Below are 16924 nucleotides of genomic sequence, written 5' to 3'. Positions count from 1 at the left end.
AACTGCCTAACGGACAATGAGTAATAAAAAGTCCTTTTATTATGATTATTATTAATACTGGCGGACCAACAAAAATAGAAAATGCATATATTATTATAAATATAAGACTAAAAAAGCAAACATAAAAAGAAGGGTGGTCTGTATTTCTTATTTTATCGGCTTATTTGCGAGAAAGATTTGTCAAAGATGAAAAACATGAAATAAATTTAAGGGGGCGTGGTTTTTCGCAAGCCGGGTCACGTGACATGCCAATCACTGTCGTGATATAAAGTTCCGGCGAAAAAATATTCCTCATTAACATGAGAAGGAAGAAGTAAATTATTCATAAAAAGGAAAAGGAATACATACAAATTAAAAACTAAATAAAAAAAGTTATTAATGTTTGAATAAAAATAAAACAAACATAAAAAAAACAAAAACAAACAAAAACAATCAGCAGCAGCGAAAGCGTAATCAGCAGCAGGAGCTTTTCTCTTTTCAGCTCATTCAGTTCGTTGCTGCTTCCATTGACATTTACTTGTCATTATTTTCACTGCTCCAGACTTAAAAGAAAACAACTTTTTTTTTTTGAAGAAAAAATACCAATTTTGTTCAAACCTTGAAGTCTGACCTTCTTAAAAATATATATTTAAAAAAAAAAAGAGAAAAAAAAGTTTTTGTTTTTTTTTTGTCGCTCAGACAGACATATTGTGTGTGTCTGTGTGTGTGTGTTTTTTTTTTACTAAAAAAAAGAAGACACATCCAAGATGGCGGCTGCAGAAGATCAATTTGCGGGCATGAGTGCCCAAGAATTAAAATATCTTACTGTAGACCGTAACATACTGACGGACCCTTCTGCCCAGTCGCAATGGTCGGCAAGACGAATGGTGTGGGTCCCCAGCGAGACCCATGGCTTCATTGGGGCCAGCATCAAAGAAGAAAAAGGGGACGAAGTTATTGTCGAAGTTGAAGACACTGGCAAAAGGACAACATTTCACAGGGACGACATACAAAAAATGAACCCTCCCAAATTTAACAAAGTTGAGGATATGGCTGAGCTTACTTGCCTTAACGAAGCCTCGGTTCTACACAATCTCAAAGATCGTTACTATTCAGGATTAATCTACGTAAGTACAATAAAATATCTACTAAGTACACTTTTTATTGTGCGAAATAGATGTGATAGTCTAACAGCTCTTATAGTAAAATTGGTATTTCTGCAGGATTTAAACCGAACTTTTTTTTAAAAAAACCCTAAACTAAGTTTGAAGTTTAGTCCGGCAAAAGTTGGTTTGGTTCAAATTCTGTAGAAGCATCATAAAATTGGTATGCGATGCTCTTTGATTGTACTATGAAAACAGTCGGAATTTTTCAGTTGTACTTAAAATATAATTAGACGGATAATATATAGCTAAATAGAAACTATTCTTACTAACCTTGTAGTACAACTAAACCAAAACTTCTGTAAATAAGAAAGTTAAACTAGCAAAAATGTTTTTGTGCAATCAAAAATATGCCCACACTGCTGATTAAAACTTTAAATTCGACTCTCAACGTCTTCAAAAGTTAATTAGAATCAATTTTATGCAAAGGGGGGGGGGGCTTTTGAATAATTGCCGAAAAGAAAATAACTTGTGCAGTTTAAAATTTTTCATTTTAGGAGAGTTCCGTCGGTGCTAATGCAGAGAGTGATCCGCACTAATTTTTAAGTTTTATTTCCACGTTTAATTAAAGTTTTATATGTTCTTTTATTCAATTGTAAGGTTAAAGTACAGAATAGGTACAAAACACTCTCCCCTCCCCATGTTAAGAATGACTTTTTAAATAATAACGTTATTATTTCAGCACGGATCACTCTCTGCATGAATACCGTTCCGTCCGCATCAAGGGAAGATTTAACAAAGACTCCTCGTTCCCCATGTTAAAAATGACTTTCTAAATTTGCACGGGAATGTTAAAATGCACATGCAAAAAGGAGATGTCAAAAAGTAACAAATTTCATTACAAGCCTCGCTCAAGTTGATTTTAAATTGTATTTAATGCTATTTAAAACTAAAATTTCACCAAATAGAGGGAGATATTCCAATTGTCTAAAAAAAAAAAAAAAAAATTTGAACAGAGATAGTAATAGTATTTAAAAAAAAAAAATGACTGCAAAAAATAAACATTTAGAATAAAAGTTTGGGTACTAGTGCAGAGTGATCCGCCGGACGTAAATAATGTTATTTAAAAAGCCATTCTTAACATGAGGAGGGTGTTTTGTACCTATTCTATACTTCAACCATACAATTGAATAAAAAAACAAAACTTTAATTAAACTTGAAAATACGATTTAAAAAATAGCGCGGATCACTCTCTGCACTAGCACCACCGTCTCTATAGTACAATTGAATCATAACTTTTTTAAACAACCTTTGATTTCTAAATTTCTATTTTTGTTTTACTTTTATTTTGCCCCCCCCTTACATACATGCATGCCCCTCCCTAAATAAGAGACAATGTCTTCGAGTCTCGTCTTCTTAAACTAAAAAAAAAAAACAAAAAAAAAAACAGACACGTTTTATTTGTTAGCAAAAAATAAATGGATTAAGATAAATAATAGTATCTTATTCAACATGAATATCTTAATGATTAAATTGGAATGAAATCATGACATTTCCTTTACATAACATGATTCTCGTGTGTTCTCGCAAAGATGTAATACACAATATAAAAGAATAAACACAATTACTATTAATATAATTGTGTAAGCTAAAATAGATTTTATTTAAAATAAATATGGTAATATTTGAAAATTTTTTAATACCTTTAAAGTTTCAGGAAAAGTTGGTTCGGTTTCAATTCTGTAGAAGCACCTTATTTGAATTTCGGATTGTATTTTTAAATACTTTGTGCTTTTTATGCACAATTCTATTCTATTTTATTTAAAATAATTCTTGAAATAATTCGCATTTTTTATTTTGACTAGACATAGCCTGACTTTTATTTTTGGACTCCTTTATAAATTAAAACTATTGTTTAGATTTCCAAGAAATTTTAGGGATTGTCATGTTTTTTTGTTTACTCCTCAAATTTTACAATTTCGAAACGATCTTTTAATCTGAAATATTTTCACAGGAAAGGTCTTTCAGAAAGTTTTGAGACGATTTCTTTTCAAAATTAATTTAGTTGTAAAAAAAAAAAAAATGGTTTTAGATTTTTTTTTTTTTTTTTTTAAATATTGTCATCTTTTCTTTTCAACAAAAAAATAATTCTTTTCGTTTTTAAATTCTTTTTACTGAAGTGGGTGTTTTTTCATTTCATCCAATTAAAAAATATAAATTCCAAGGCTTTGGGGCATGTTTATTATTTATCATGTCCTTATTAGATTTAATTTTATTAGATAACATGTAAATAGCCTGGGGAAATATTTGGGCGAACCTGAACGAGTATCCCCCTCCCCCAATAGTTCAATTAATAATAATTCACTGAAAAAATCGCAAAAACTGAAAGCCGTTCTTAACATGGTTGATTGTTCCAATAGCCGTTTTTTTTGGGGGGGGGGGTGATTCTCGTTCAGGTCCTCCAATAAGTCTTTTTTTCTTTCAAGTTTATATAATTTCATGTAGAATGATTATCACTTCCTAAGTCACACACTTCCTAGCCAAATAATATAAAATAATTAACGCTTACTGGTCAAGAAGTGGGTGATCATTCCACGTTAAATTTATATCAATAAAGTTAGTTCTTGAAAGCGAAAATAAAAAAATTGACTTTTGAAAATATTTTACCAAATTGTTTACAGGATTAAAAAAAGAAAAAAGTAGAATGTCATTTTAATTTTAGGTTAAAAAAAACGTTGACAGATTAAAATTTCAAATTTAGCTGAATCATTTATATGCATATAAATGATTTATTTAAAAAAAAAAAAGTTTCTTTATGCCATAGGCTAAAATCGGTTAATAATGGCGATGTTTTTTTCTTTTTTCTTTTTAAATAAGATGACTCATCTCAATTTGGACGAGCGAGAATTGCTTTGTCTTGAACATAAGAAAGCATTAAATTTATTTTATTTACTTAAGAAATATTAAATAAAATGCTTTTATTTTTTTAATACATCGATTTCTTGAGGAATAGATGTCGCGTCTTAATTTTTCAAATATTAGTATGAGATTGTCAGTTTACATGTTAGTAGTATTCTTAAGAAATATCTTTAAAACAACTTTACAAATAAATAGATATATATGACATTATTAGCCGGTTGTAATTAAAATCTCTTTTATAAATTAAAGACGTCAGAAATGTACATAAATGTTTTATATTTGGAATAATTTCTCGGTACTTATGCAGAGAAAGGTATCATGCCGAAAATAATATTTAGAAACGCATTCTTAACATGGATGTTTTGTAATTATGTACTTTCACCTAAAAAAACTAATCAAACATTACTTTTGTTACTATTCTGTACTTTCTAACATTTTAATGAACAAGATACTGTAAAACTTGAAAATACTATTTTAAAAACGTAGCTCGGTACTTTTTCTGTATAAGTACCGGTACCGATTTCTCCGATATAGGATGAGTTTTATTTTTAAGATTTTAAAATAAAAATGAATGTATTTAAATTTAGAACAATAAAATAGTAAATTTAAAGTGCCTAGATTTTTTTTTAAACATGTGCATATTTAGTTATGAATTTACGCTAATTAGCTAATTTACTTCAAAATTAAATTTTTAATCAGGATTTCATTTTCGCGATATTAAAAACGAAATGAAATTATCAATAACTCATTAAATAATTGAAGAATTTTTATTATACAATGTAAAATCGTGAAGATTAAAACATGTTTGTATATCAGACTTTTTCTCCATCTCTTCTGGACATTAATCGCATCAAATACTAACTAAACAATGGAAGTTGTCAAACTTGAATAAGATTCCAAATTTGCATTAACAAAACGTGAAATATATATACATATTTAAAAAAAAATTCTTTCCAAGGTTCACCTATGTAAATATTCGAATTTTTCGATGTTTTAATTTTAAAATTCCATTAAGTATTAGCTGTCAAACTAAAATATATATCATGTCTTTGTTTTAAAGTTTCCTCTCCTCGAAAATTTTGCCATGTCATTTTATTATCATCAATTTCATTTGTTTTTAAATTTAATGTCACTTTTATTTATTGATGTCTGTGTATTAATATTCGTGTAGGCTAAAATCGGGAAAATTCAAATTTAAAGCATTTTGATTGATTAGGTGATTTTTTTTTTTTTTTAATTTTTATTCACAAAATCTAAATTTATTTGTAAATTGACAAACGTTACGTGTTTTTGTTGTCTTAGTCATATTTGAAAGTGGAGAGTTCTATTATATTAAGGGAGATAACTGCGACCGTAAGAAGCCCCGCCCTTTTTGTGCCATGAATCTTATGGAATTTCTGATCTTTATTTTTAATTAATGGTATATTTTTAGAGGTGTTTTATGAAATAACAATTCTCTATAAATACGTTATGCAGACTTAGAATCGGGGAAATTGACTTTTAACGGTTCCATAAGTTATAAATTTATTTTAAACCGTCTTTCGTGTCTTTTCCCTCGATCCTTATTTTCTTAATTTATTCTTACTGTCACTCAGATTTAGGGCTAGTGAAGTTTAAGGACGTGTTTGATTTTTAACATTTTTATTTTTATATTAAAATTTTATCAGCAACATTGTACAAAATGAACTTCGAAATCTAGTGGAATGTCTTTTCTTCCATACAGCCGTTTTCTCACAGAAGAGACGACGTTGCTAGTCTTTCTCGGATCTTTTTTTTTTTTTTTTTTTTCCTCCCACTAGGTGCTCTTGCTCTACTGAGCTCCAATATATATCCCCACCCTGTAGAACATTTACAAGAACTCCTCTAACTACAATTGTAAAAAAAAAAAAAAAAAAAAAAAAAAAAAACCTTTCAAAGAACTATCGGTGGTGGGACGGGACACAATATCACGTGTCTGCTTCCGGTTGATTATAGTATGATGGTCGTTTTCAGGTCTAATGTTAAATTCGAGCCGTCCTCTTAAATTTATGGCCAATGTAATAATGTACTAATCTTCGCATTGTTGTTTCACTATCCTTCTGGCAAACTCATTAACCTTTGTCCTCGAGCAGACTGTGCCTTGATAATTGGTGACTCATTAATACATAAAAAATATTATTCGGGGCCGTTTTAATGTCAAGCATCTGTTCTGTCCTAGTTTCTAGCCGAAGAAACCCTTCTAGACTGAGCCAATTTAAATTTTTGTATCCAGTGTTCATTTTATGGGAGTTGGATTTTCCTTACATTAAAAAAACAATCCTGTATTTAAGTTTGTCCTGTCGAAGGCACGTAAAAGTTATTTGTAACGTAAAATATTTCAAGTTTTTCATTAACTACGAAAATCATGGCGCTTTACATGATAGTACCGATAAATACGCAAGTTTAAATCTCTACCACTTTGAGGATGAGTCAAATTTTAGCATTTCGCAAGAAAAGATAACTCCATCAAACTAAATCATGAGTCAATCTTCAAAATTGCTGTCCGCAACATGAATATCGTATGCTAAGAACATTATCTAAGTATACAAGTATCTTAAAAGTGAAGCATTTGTCGCGTTAGATTATTTCACTTAAATTGAATTTTTTCACTCTCAGAAAAATAAAAATTGTAACTATATAAAATAAGCAAAAATCATCGCAACTCTTTAATGGTCATATTGACCAGAAACAGATAAAAATTAGAATTTTTTTGTTTTCAAATTTTATCCGCTTTTAAACGATCGTGAAATTTTGTCATTTGTCAATATTATGGCAGTTTGGTGCCATTGAATTTTGTCATCTTTTAAACGTTTCATAAATTTCGGATATCTAAAAAAAAAAAAAAAAAAAAATGTTCAAATTGCGTTTAATTACCTTTTTGTAATAATAAATTAAAAATAAAACCTTTAGTTTTTAAATGCCTTTCAGAAATCATAAAATTAAATGTGAATATTTATTGCTAATTTTGTAGAGAAAAATATACAGATACAGGAGCTAACAGATCTTTTTTAGGGGTAATCGAGGTCGCTGACAGCGAATCTGATAATCAAACCCGGGGCAAATTTACCGTTTGCATGGTATTAACCCCTGAACCCACGAACTACTTTCCGCCGTTTACGCTATGCACAAGCGTGCGGTGACATAAACGACGGCAGCTGAGTGTGCCTTCAGGTAGCAAACTGCCTTTTCACATGGCGTACAAATTTTTGGGCGGTGGGGGGTAATGTTGGAAAGACTGAGTAGTCGGTGTTCTGTTGTAATGCATCTGAATATTTACCAAATATAAATTTATAAATGACCTCTATTCAGGTGATGATAATCGACATTGGTTTCTGGTGCTATTTTAAAATCGAGTATTCACAGGCAGGCCCACATAAAGGTTGACTTTATCTCAAAAGTATAGCAACATTTCCAGAACTAGCCACATATTGTAAGTAAATAATTGTTGAATTATTGAATTTAGCTGAATGAAAGTTAGTGTTCATACCTTTCCCAACAGTATTTAATGTCTATAGTTGAATATAAAATATCTCTTCAACTATTAGCAGTGACTGCAAAATCATTGCTCTAATCAATGCCACTTATCTGCAATGGATCTGTGTTCAACCTGTGCCACTTCTAATTATGTACAGATGAACAATGAAAGTATTTCATTTGTACTTTTTGTCTGATCAGATTTTTCCATATCTGGAATGTCACTATTCAGTTACGATATTACACTGATTTCATGGGAAATGAGGGAGAAATCATATACCGCACATGAACAACATTGTGAAATTTGAATTCAAGCTGAAGATCTCTAAGGAGAAAATACAGAACATTTGAACTGAAACTGGTTGGATACCTTATAACAATGATTGAGATTATCAGACTGACTTCCTCATATTGGTTGTTATAGTCACAACGTTTCGGCTGTTTTGCCCTCCGCCAACGGCCGAAACAACCAAGATGAGGAAGTCAGTCCGATAATCTCAATCAATGAAAACACCTCATCTCAAAAATACAGACAATTACTACCTTATAACAAGATCACTGAATTTTATCCTCACTAAATCTTTGACCATGTATGGAGCAGGGAGAAATCCAATGTTAACCCTGTTTCATAAAAACAGATAAAAAAGAATATAAAATTTTATTAGATTTTAATTATTTTTGCCAATTTCACATTGGTAACAATTTTATCCTCTGCCTTAAAAAAGAAAAATGGATGTAATGACTTTTTATCCAATAAAATTATTACAAACATTTTAAAATTTGAAATGTTTTATGAAATCATATACAGTTCATTAAAACAATGGTGACGGTTTCATGAAGGTCACCAAAAGCCATAGTCATGCATTCTTGATTTTGCCTCATCTTGCCAATCACTGCTGTTATTCTGCTATTCTGATTTGTTATGTTTTGAATCTTAGACTGGATCTCGTCTGCTTAACACTGTTGAGAATAAAGCTGCTGCTTTGGTAGTTGTTTAGGTTATCGTATTCTCACCAGAAGTCCTACCAGATCTGCCAGGGTTAGTCTGGAAGAGGTGCAGTTATCTTGGTTCAATCATTGTACCATCTGAACAAGTGACAGCTGAAGTCCAATATTGTATAGGAGACAAAAGATTCAGTTATCAATCTCAAGCCATCAATGGGAGAGTTCCATGGCTACCAAGGGATGGTTGTGAAATGCGATAAATGAGAGCAGTTGATATACATAGGTTTAGCATTTTCAACTGTCTTCTACATCAATACTGTACAAATTGAGTATCAACTGAAGCTCTTCATCAACAACTGAATCTCTAACTCTTGCCATTCATCCTCATGCAAAATTGTTTAAAATGGTTCTTCAGGCATACAAATTAACACCCAGGTGTCCATGAGTCCCTCTCCTACCTGGTTAGTGCAAATGTACTGGTGGGCAGTTGAAGATCTGGACAGCAACAATTAAAGATGACCTGATAGCACTAATAGAACCAAAAGTAGTTTGTCTACATAATCAGGATTGACTAGCTAATATAGTGTAACCTAATTCAGGATCTTTGAAAGAATGTTGCAATGCTGTACTTGCTTTGAATAAAACTGGCTCAACCTGACTTTGTCAAGGTTCACACAAGTTTAAAAATGCCTTGAATTCAGTTTTGAAAATGCCTATTTCTATTACTACTTCTTGTCTTGTAAATATGGAAGATATCTTGAAAATAAACATACTCCTCCCCCCTCGATCTTTTGGATTAAAATGCATCCAATTAGTTTTTAGTTTATAAACCTATAACTAAATTTTTCCTTTTAAGTCAGCAAAAAATAACTTTGTCTTTAGGATGCTTTTGATCTAATACCACCTTTTGATTATACACCAAATAGAACTCCTTCCTTCTCTTAATTTTTACTAGCAGAACTACCTGATGTTTCCCGGGACTCTAAGAAAAATATGAGGTTAAAAATTATGTAACATCTTTATATTAAAACGTTTTTCCACATCCTTCTCCCCAACCCCTTTCATCTTTGCTTGGTTCATATCTCTTTCTTGAAAATAATGGAAGTCATTCACTTCTTTTTATATAAGAGATGGTACTTAAAAACCGACCTCCACAGTTGATCCCCCCAAAATATTCTTAATTTTATTTTAGATATTATTCATCCAGGGTATTGCTGATGAAGGATATACAAATTTTGAGTGTTGGTTTTGTAGTTTCTGACTTCTAGCTGGCCACACACACACACTGTTCTTTGTATAAGTTTTTATATTTTGTAAATAGAAATAGGCTGGTTATTTTTTAACTTTTTTCTTTTCCATAATTAGTTAAATAAAAATAAAAAAGGATCATTAACTACAAAGCTGCAATAGGCAAACAAGGACTTGTTAATGTGGCCAACTCGGATGTTAAAAAAAAAAAAATCTGAAAGTTTGCTATTTAATCAAAAGTATTTCAAAGAAGAAATCAATAACATTAATCTTTTTTAAACTAAAGATTAATGAAATATGTTATATAAAATATCTTAACTTTGTTTTGTAAAAGAAATTAAATCTCTTAGTTTATCAATATTGTAAAAGGTAAGCAAAATTCATTTAAAAGCTACATGTATTCACTAATTACTATCTGTAGTGACTTGTTTACAGTTGCGTCTATCCACACTGTTATGAAATAACAAAATGGCTACCTGATTGATGGCTGTATTTTATGTGTTTACATAAAGATATTCAAAATTATACAAAATGATACAAAGTTATAAAAATAAAATAGCATTTTGCAATATTTCATACAAATTACATATTTCTTTGATTCTGTGTAAATGTTTAAAAAAAATACTATTTAAGCAATATTTTAGTTTAACATAGTAATCATTTAATAATACTGTCTTTTTTGATGACCTGTGGATATTCAGAAAATTTTGTATTCCTAGAAAATGGACTTTTTTTACTCCAAGTAATTGGAGTCCTTGAAACAAATATTTAGTAAAACAAGTTACATTCAAACTATTGTTTTCATTTTCTAACTTAAAAGATCACAAAATATGTGGGTATTTGAAAGTAGCAGCAGCTGAAACTGCTGGCTGCTGCTGATCTATATAATACCAACATTCTGTGGACATTTGTGCTTGTTTGAAAGCAGCAGCAGTCTTGAAATTTCCAAATCTATATACTAAAATTCTAAATCTTGCTTGCTATCTTATCTCAATACACACTTGACAACATCATTAAAGGATGACAGCCTTAAAATAGATAGTTAATCACACAGTGGATGACAACACAAAATGTCATTCATCAAATCAGTAAAATGGGTAGGGATGAATCTTGTTTGTCTTTGTGCACAATGAATGACGTTATTCACACACACACACACACACACACACACACACACACACACACACACAGGACTGCACTCATTATCGATGTCACAGTTCCAAACGACTTTGGTCTTAATAGAGCAGAACGGGAAAAGATAACAAAATCTCAGGACCTTAAAAATGATCTAAAAGCAACATGGTCTCTGAAAGAAATAAACATCATACCAGTTGTGACAGGAGCAACTGGCCTAATAAAAAAGAACCTTCATAAATACTTAGAAGCAATCCCTGGAAAACAAAGCTGTAAGGAAATACAGATAGCAGCCATGAAGGGAACAGTGTCTATTCTTAAAAGAGCCCTTGGATATAAATTTAAATTATAATAGAATCAAGTGTTAGCCCCAGGAAGGAGCCCCTTGATCTCTTCAAACTAACAAAAGTAAAATAAAATAAAAATAAAGCTTAAAAATATTTAGTGAATCAAGAAATCTTTTGATAATTGGTTTCCTTAATGTGTTGGTGAAAGTGTTATTGAAATCTTATACGTGGGAGAAAAGGGTGGTAATGCTTTATTTTAATACCTTTTTTTAAACTCCTCTGCCTGTGTCTCATATATATATATATATATATATATATATATATGTTACCTTGGTTTTCATCATAGTTTTTGTTTCATTCTTTGCATGAAATCGAATAGTTGTAGCTATTGTTCATTGCATTTTAAGTTATGAAATTTTGTATGTTTGTTTTTTTTGTTAATTTTTTTTTTTTTTTTAGTAATTCTTTGTTCAGTTAATTCATTGTTGAAGGCTATGTGGTTTATGTAGGTAGGAGTGAACTTTTAAAACTTTTTAAACAAACAAAATGCCTTTTTCACTTCAGAATAATTTATAAGTTTCCTGCTTCAATATGTCATTGGTGATCTTAAAAGTTTTTTTCTCGACATCCTATAATTTCTGCAAGTTTACTTTGTTTTGAATTGATTTGGCTTAAATCAATGTGTTGACTGTACACGATTCTTTCTGAAAAGTTTAATTATTGGCAGTTTCCATTTTTTTTTTTTTTTTTTTTTTTTTTTTTTGCACCTTCGCTGTTCCTCCTTGGTACAATCGTTTTGCAAACATCCAATGAAAAGCGCTTGTTTAGATTCTTTCACTAGATAATGGGGAACTTCCGGTTTCTTCATGAATCACATAATCTACTCGTCTTGTAAACCGCATTTACTAGAGGTGGGGTAGGGGATCATTCCTTTGGTTTTGTTTTTCTTCCTGTTAAATGTCTACTGAACCTATTTGTATTCATTCACCATTTTATTTCATTTCATTAACCAATTCTGTCCTTCCCTACAAGTGTTAAAATATTTGTATCTGATAGTTAGAAATGACCTGCCAAAAAATATAACTTTTGATGTCATTCATAGCAGGCTTCCATGGGACAGATTTTCCAACAAGCTGAAACCAATGAGTCATGATAGAAATAAAAAAAATGTCTAGCCGACATTTTTTTTTATTTCTTTCTAAAGAATAAATATCTCTCACTTGACATGCCCTACATTCATAAGCATCAATCTCATCTTTTTATGTGCAAATTAAAGACTAGTGTTTTATAAGATCAAAAAGTGCTTATTTCTTTCAATCGTGCATGGTAAGTTGTTCTTGTTGAATGGTGGCCTTTACTTGTGACAGATAAGGCCAGAGAATTGACATTTTCCAAGTTTCACTTGTCATTGTATGCAATAGTACAGTTTACATTTCTATAATTGGTCATAGTAAGTTGTCTAAAGCCTGAAGTGACATTTTTATCATTTCTTTACCCATTCTTAGTTTTCATTTTCGTTTTGTTCTTTTTAAATCTCATAAATACTTTGAAGTGTTTTTTCTTTTGATGCAGTGAACTTAACACTTTTCCCTTCCATTTTGTTTTAGTATGTTAAATTTTTTTCTAAATAGTATTTTTCAGTTTTTTCTCCAGAAATAAGTTTTACTTAAATTTATTTATTTTTTTTAGAACTGAACAAATAAAAATAAAAGTAATCTTTTGTAATAATTATTCATATTTAAAAATTAGGTTGAAGATTCCCAAAATGCATACTGAAGTTGTCCATATGGATTGTGGCATAATAGTTAAGCATTGTTAACAATCAATTGGAGATTGTGTTCAATATATACTACAAACAAGAACAAATTTACATTTCTATTTTGTGTCTGATAGAACAGGAACATCTACCCATAGATCAAATAAATGAATGGTTCAGTTTAAAATTCTGCCCCAAGTTTGCAAAGATGCATCTGAAAAGTGGAGATTACATTGGCTAAAATACAAAGATGAAAGAATAAGTTTGAATATTACCAATGAATTTATACTTTAATGAAATAAACGGTTATTTCATATTAAGCTACATGTCTTTTTTGATAAGATCCTGAAATTTAATTGTATTGTTTGGTTATTATAAATTATTGAACTAAATTGCTATGAAAATATAACTCTTTTTTATTGGTAATGTTTTAATGTCTATAACATCGCTTTCGGTCTTTTAATATAGGAAGATTTAAGATTTTTAAGGCCATAAACGATTTTCTATTTGACAGTTTAAATGCTTTCTAATTTTGAAGGTTTACAAATCAAAGTTTAAAACTGACTGATATTTTCTGATGGATTTAATTTTGTAATAAAATTTAGTAATATGTTAATTTATTTTATTTTTTAATCAAATAAAAATGTGCTAGTCATGTTGAGATGACATGCAGAAAGTGGTCACAATTTTATTAATAGATATTTAGATAAGCAATATGGTTTTAGTTCTTTCTGTTGAATTGATAAAAAAAAACTAGATAATTTTCCTTTTACAAATTAATATTTGTTTGCTGGGTTGAGGGTGGTATCATGAACAAATGTATTACATTGCTGCCCCCCTCCTGATGGTGGGGGCAGGACAATCCTTTGGAGGATAGTATCATTAGAACAGGTATTAACCACTCTCTTCCTCCCGAATTGAGTACATGCCTGAAATAGTAAACTGAATTGAGCATTAAAAGATTGCATAGTTTATGCTTTAGATGGACAAATATCAAATTTCCATTAGTAACGGATGAGAAAAAAATTACTTTCTAAAATTAAACTGATAAATATTCAAGTCCATATTAAAATTTTAGATGTGTTGTTGTACAAGATATAAAAAGCCATTATCTGTGACCACTAATAAGATATATGAAAGAAGTGTTATGATAATAAACAAGCCAAGGATTGATGCAAATGTAAAGGCCAGATTAGTAATACGGAAGTTTTGTTCCATCGGTGAAATGTCTAGCATATCTCTTGTTCGCAAACCTTAGATCAAGAATTTCAGTGCAATGGTAAAGCCATTTCTTTCTCTATGAAGAAAATGTGGAGATTTGTTTTCTGTGAGGAAGGTTCGGACATTTATCAGCATTTGCCTTCAAAAAATTCTCCCATTTTGTGGCCAATTAGCATCCGCAATAGGGAACTGAAATGGCCAATAACACAAGACAACACATAGTTATATTTTGCTAGCTAATTGTGCTATCAAATTAAATTTGAGGTCATTGTTTATATTTTGCAAATATTTCTGCCTGCATTAAAAGATTTTAAATATAATAAAAATATAATTGTAGTCCGAGACTGTTTTGGGATACTAAGAAATACCTGATGTTCTGGGTAGGAGGCAGATGTGAAGCCATGCGATAAATGGGGGCATTTAGAAAACCTTTGCAGCCTCTTAAAGTTGGATGCTAAATAAAGTAAATACCATTCCTGTTCCAATCTGATAGAAACCTAATTTTCAAGTTGATTTATTTTCTAATGAATTATTGAAAGTATTCAAAATGCAAATGATAATCTCACTTAATTAAAAATAACCAAAAAATACACCAATATTTGAATGTTCGCGATATGCAATGTAAAAATATTAAAATTCCATAAAGTTTATTTATCTAGTTCATCTTGTTCCAAATAATTTTCAACCTTGCTTAAACAATACTTTTTTTTTTACCCCCCAAACAAGGTTTATTGCCACTTGCAACATATTTGAATGCATTTAAACTTCTGCAGGTTAGTACGGTTGGTGAAGCAGGAAACTGGGAGGGAATTTCAAAATCTAGCAGTCCAAGGGAAGAAACTATTAATGTAGAAGGCTTTTTCGTATCTAAGGACCTCAACATTGAAAAGGATTTTGCTGTTTGTCAGGTTAGTCTGGACTATGTACATAAAGAGGGGGAACAAGTGTTATGGGTTCATCAGAGTATTTGTAAAACGGGCACAGGCCGATAGTGTGGGAATGTATTAGATTTGTGACTTCTTGACTTTGTCTAAGAGTTAGAGAATAATGGTAGATGCTCCAGCCCAGATGTGGCAACAATACTCCATGCATGGGCATATTGAAGACTTTGCAATTTTTAAAGGTGGGAGTTTAATTCTTCAAAACTATTTTGCATTAAATCCACAAAAGACTGAATTTTAAAGGAGATGATAGAATCAATTAGATAATTATTACTTGTCAATTGAGAAGTTTATTTCCTATCTTATATCTAAAGATATCTTATAAAGCAAAACTAGCTTTCCCTTTATTTCGTTAGCGAGACTAATTTAGCAAAATGGAGATCAATGTTTTATCAGACATATTCTTAAAAAGAACAGTTTTATTTCCTAACAATTTAATATTTCATACTAATCGATATATCATTGTTTTTAATTAGTCATAGAGGAAAGCAGGTTTTTATCCTCCATCACATTTTTGCATACCACCCATACCCTGGAAGAGTAGTGTTTTTTCTAAAGTTTCATTGCTTATTACTATACTTTACCCCTGACCTACATTCCATTCTCTTTTTTAGAGATATTGAACAAGAAAACAGGTGTGTTCTATGTATTTAGGAGATTTTGTATTTATCGCTGTGGGACTGTTAACATGTCGCATTTAGAGACCAGGATTGTCAGTTCAAACTCAAACATAATTACTTTTCTTCTGATTTCATTCCCAAATGAATTCCACCATTTCAAATTACAATATTAAGCAAATTGTTTATTTTTACTTATTTTTCTAATCCATATTCTTTACGAAAATAGGATCCCCTCTTCTCCCAGATGAAAATGGGTAGTCTTTCTAGTTAAAATATTCCGTAATAATTATCAAATTTATTAACTGATTAAAGTTTCTGGTGTTATATTTTCTTAAAATTCTTATATTCTTGTCTTAATTCTGCAAGTTCTTATAAATTCTTTGGCATTCATGGGCTTCACATGAACTCTAAAATGGGGGCAATTAGACAAGAGGTCTGTTTTTAACGCAAGGAAAATCTATCTCCCTCAGAAAGGGCCCTGTTGCTTGGGACAAAAAAACTTGCTTCAGAAAAGATTAGATGCCACATCAGAACTACTGCATTTTGCACCAGAAAGCAAGTTGTCTAAATATTTTTTGTTCACATCGGTATTACAATTTGAAGGCCTGTATATATATAAAAAAGTTTCACTTGTCTAAAATATCAAATTAAGTTTACATAACACTTGTAGAAATTGACTTCCAAACTCACTTATCTTTAGCCTGGTTTTATTTATCTCTCAAGTTCATTTCTTTCGTTGGCCTTTCCCTGTGAACTGACCCTGCTACCTTAATTGTTCTACATCTACTAATCCAAGAAATCTTGTTCTTTCTCTGTGACAATACCGTTGGAGTCTCATTCTGCACATGTCACTCTATACTGTCCAGATTTAATCTTCCTCTGAGCTCGCAGATCTAAATCTGTTAAGATTTATTATGCATTCATTGTAACAATCCTATTTTTCTCCATGCAATGCATATCCTCAATCCTCACTGGCCAAGTTTCACATGACATTGTGTACACGTGCCTGATAGGCTCTTTCCTTGATTGTAACATTGATCTAATTTTCTAAAATTTTACTTTTGCTTCTAATGTTTTAATGGTATGGCAAAGATTTGACAATTTCATCCAATTTTTTAAAAAATCTATTTATTAGAAATAACAGTACCAGAAAAATATGAAATTGAAACTGTTTTTTTTTTTTTGTTTTTTTATAGGATCAAAGTTAAGTATGTTTTGTCTACAATCAGGAGATCCTATCTGATGGAAGTAATTTTTATTTTTGTCTTATCCAAAGTGT

At 30.6% G+C, this 16924-nt stretch overlaps 1 protein-coding gene across 3 annotated transcripts in view; it reads left to right on the top strand.

The window, feature by feature from the left end:
* The first annotated feature begins 293 nt into the window (after positions 1-293).
* Positions 294-16924, top strand: part of LOC145249619 (uncharacterized) — a 156806-nt gene continuing 140175 nt past the window's right edge. Inside the window, exon 1 of one of the 3 annotated variants that reach the window (XM_080111346.1) lies at positions 294-1106. In XM_080111346.1, coding sequence (XP_079967472.1) covers positions 747-1106 — 360 coding nt within the window. In that variant the 5' untranslated portion in view covers positions 294-746. The remainder of the gene's footprint in view (positions 1107-16924) is intronic. The other 2 variants (XM_080111348.1, XM_080111347.1) reach the window with 2 other exon arrangements.

The sequence above is a fragment of the Euprymna scolopes genome, chromosome 28 (genome assembly GCF_053919585.1).
Source record: "Euprymna scolopes isolate OS-2025 chromosome 28, ASM5391958v1, whole genome shotgun sequence".
In the NCBI taxonomy this organism is placed as follows: domain Eukaryota; kingdom Metazoa; phylum Mollusca; class Cephalopoda; order Sepiida; family Sepiolidae; genus Euprymna; species Euprymna scolopes.
This window is presented reverse-complemented; position numbering and strand designations above follow the sequence as displayed.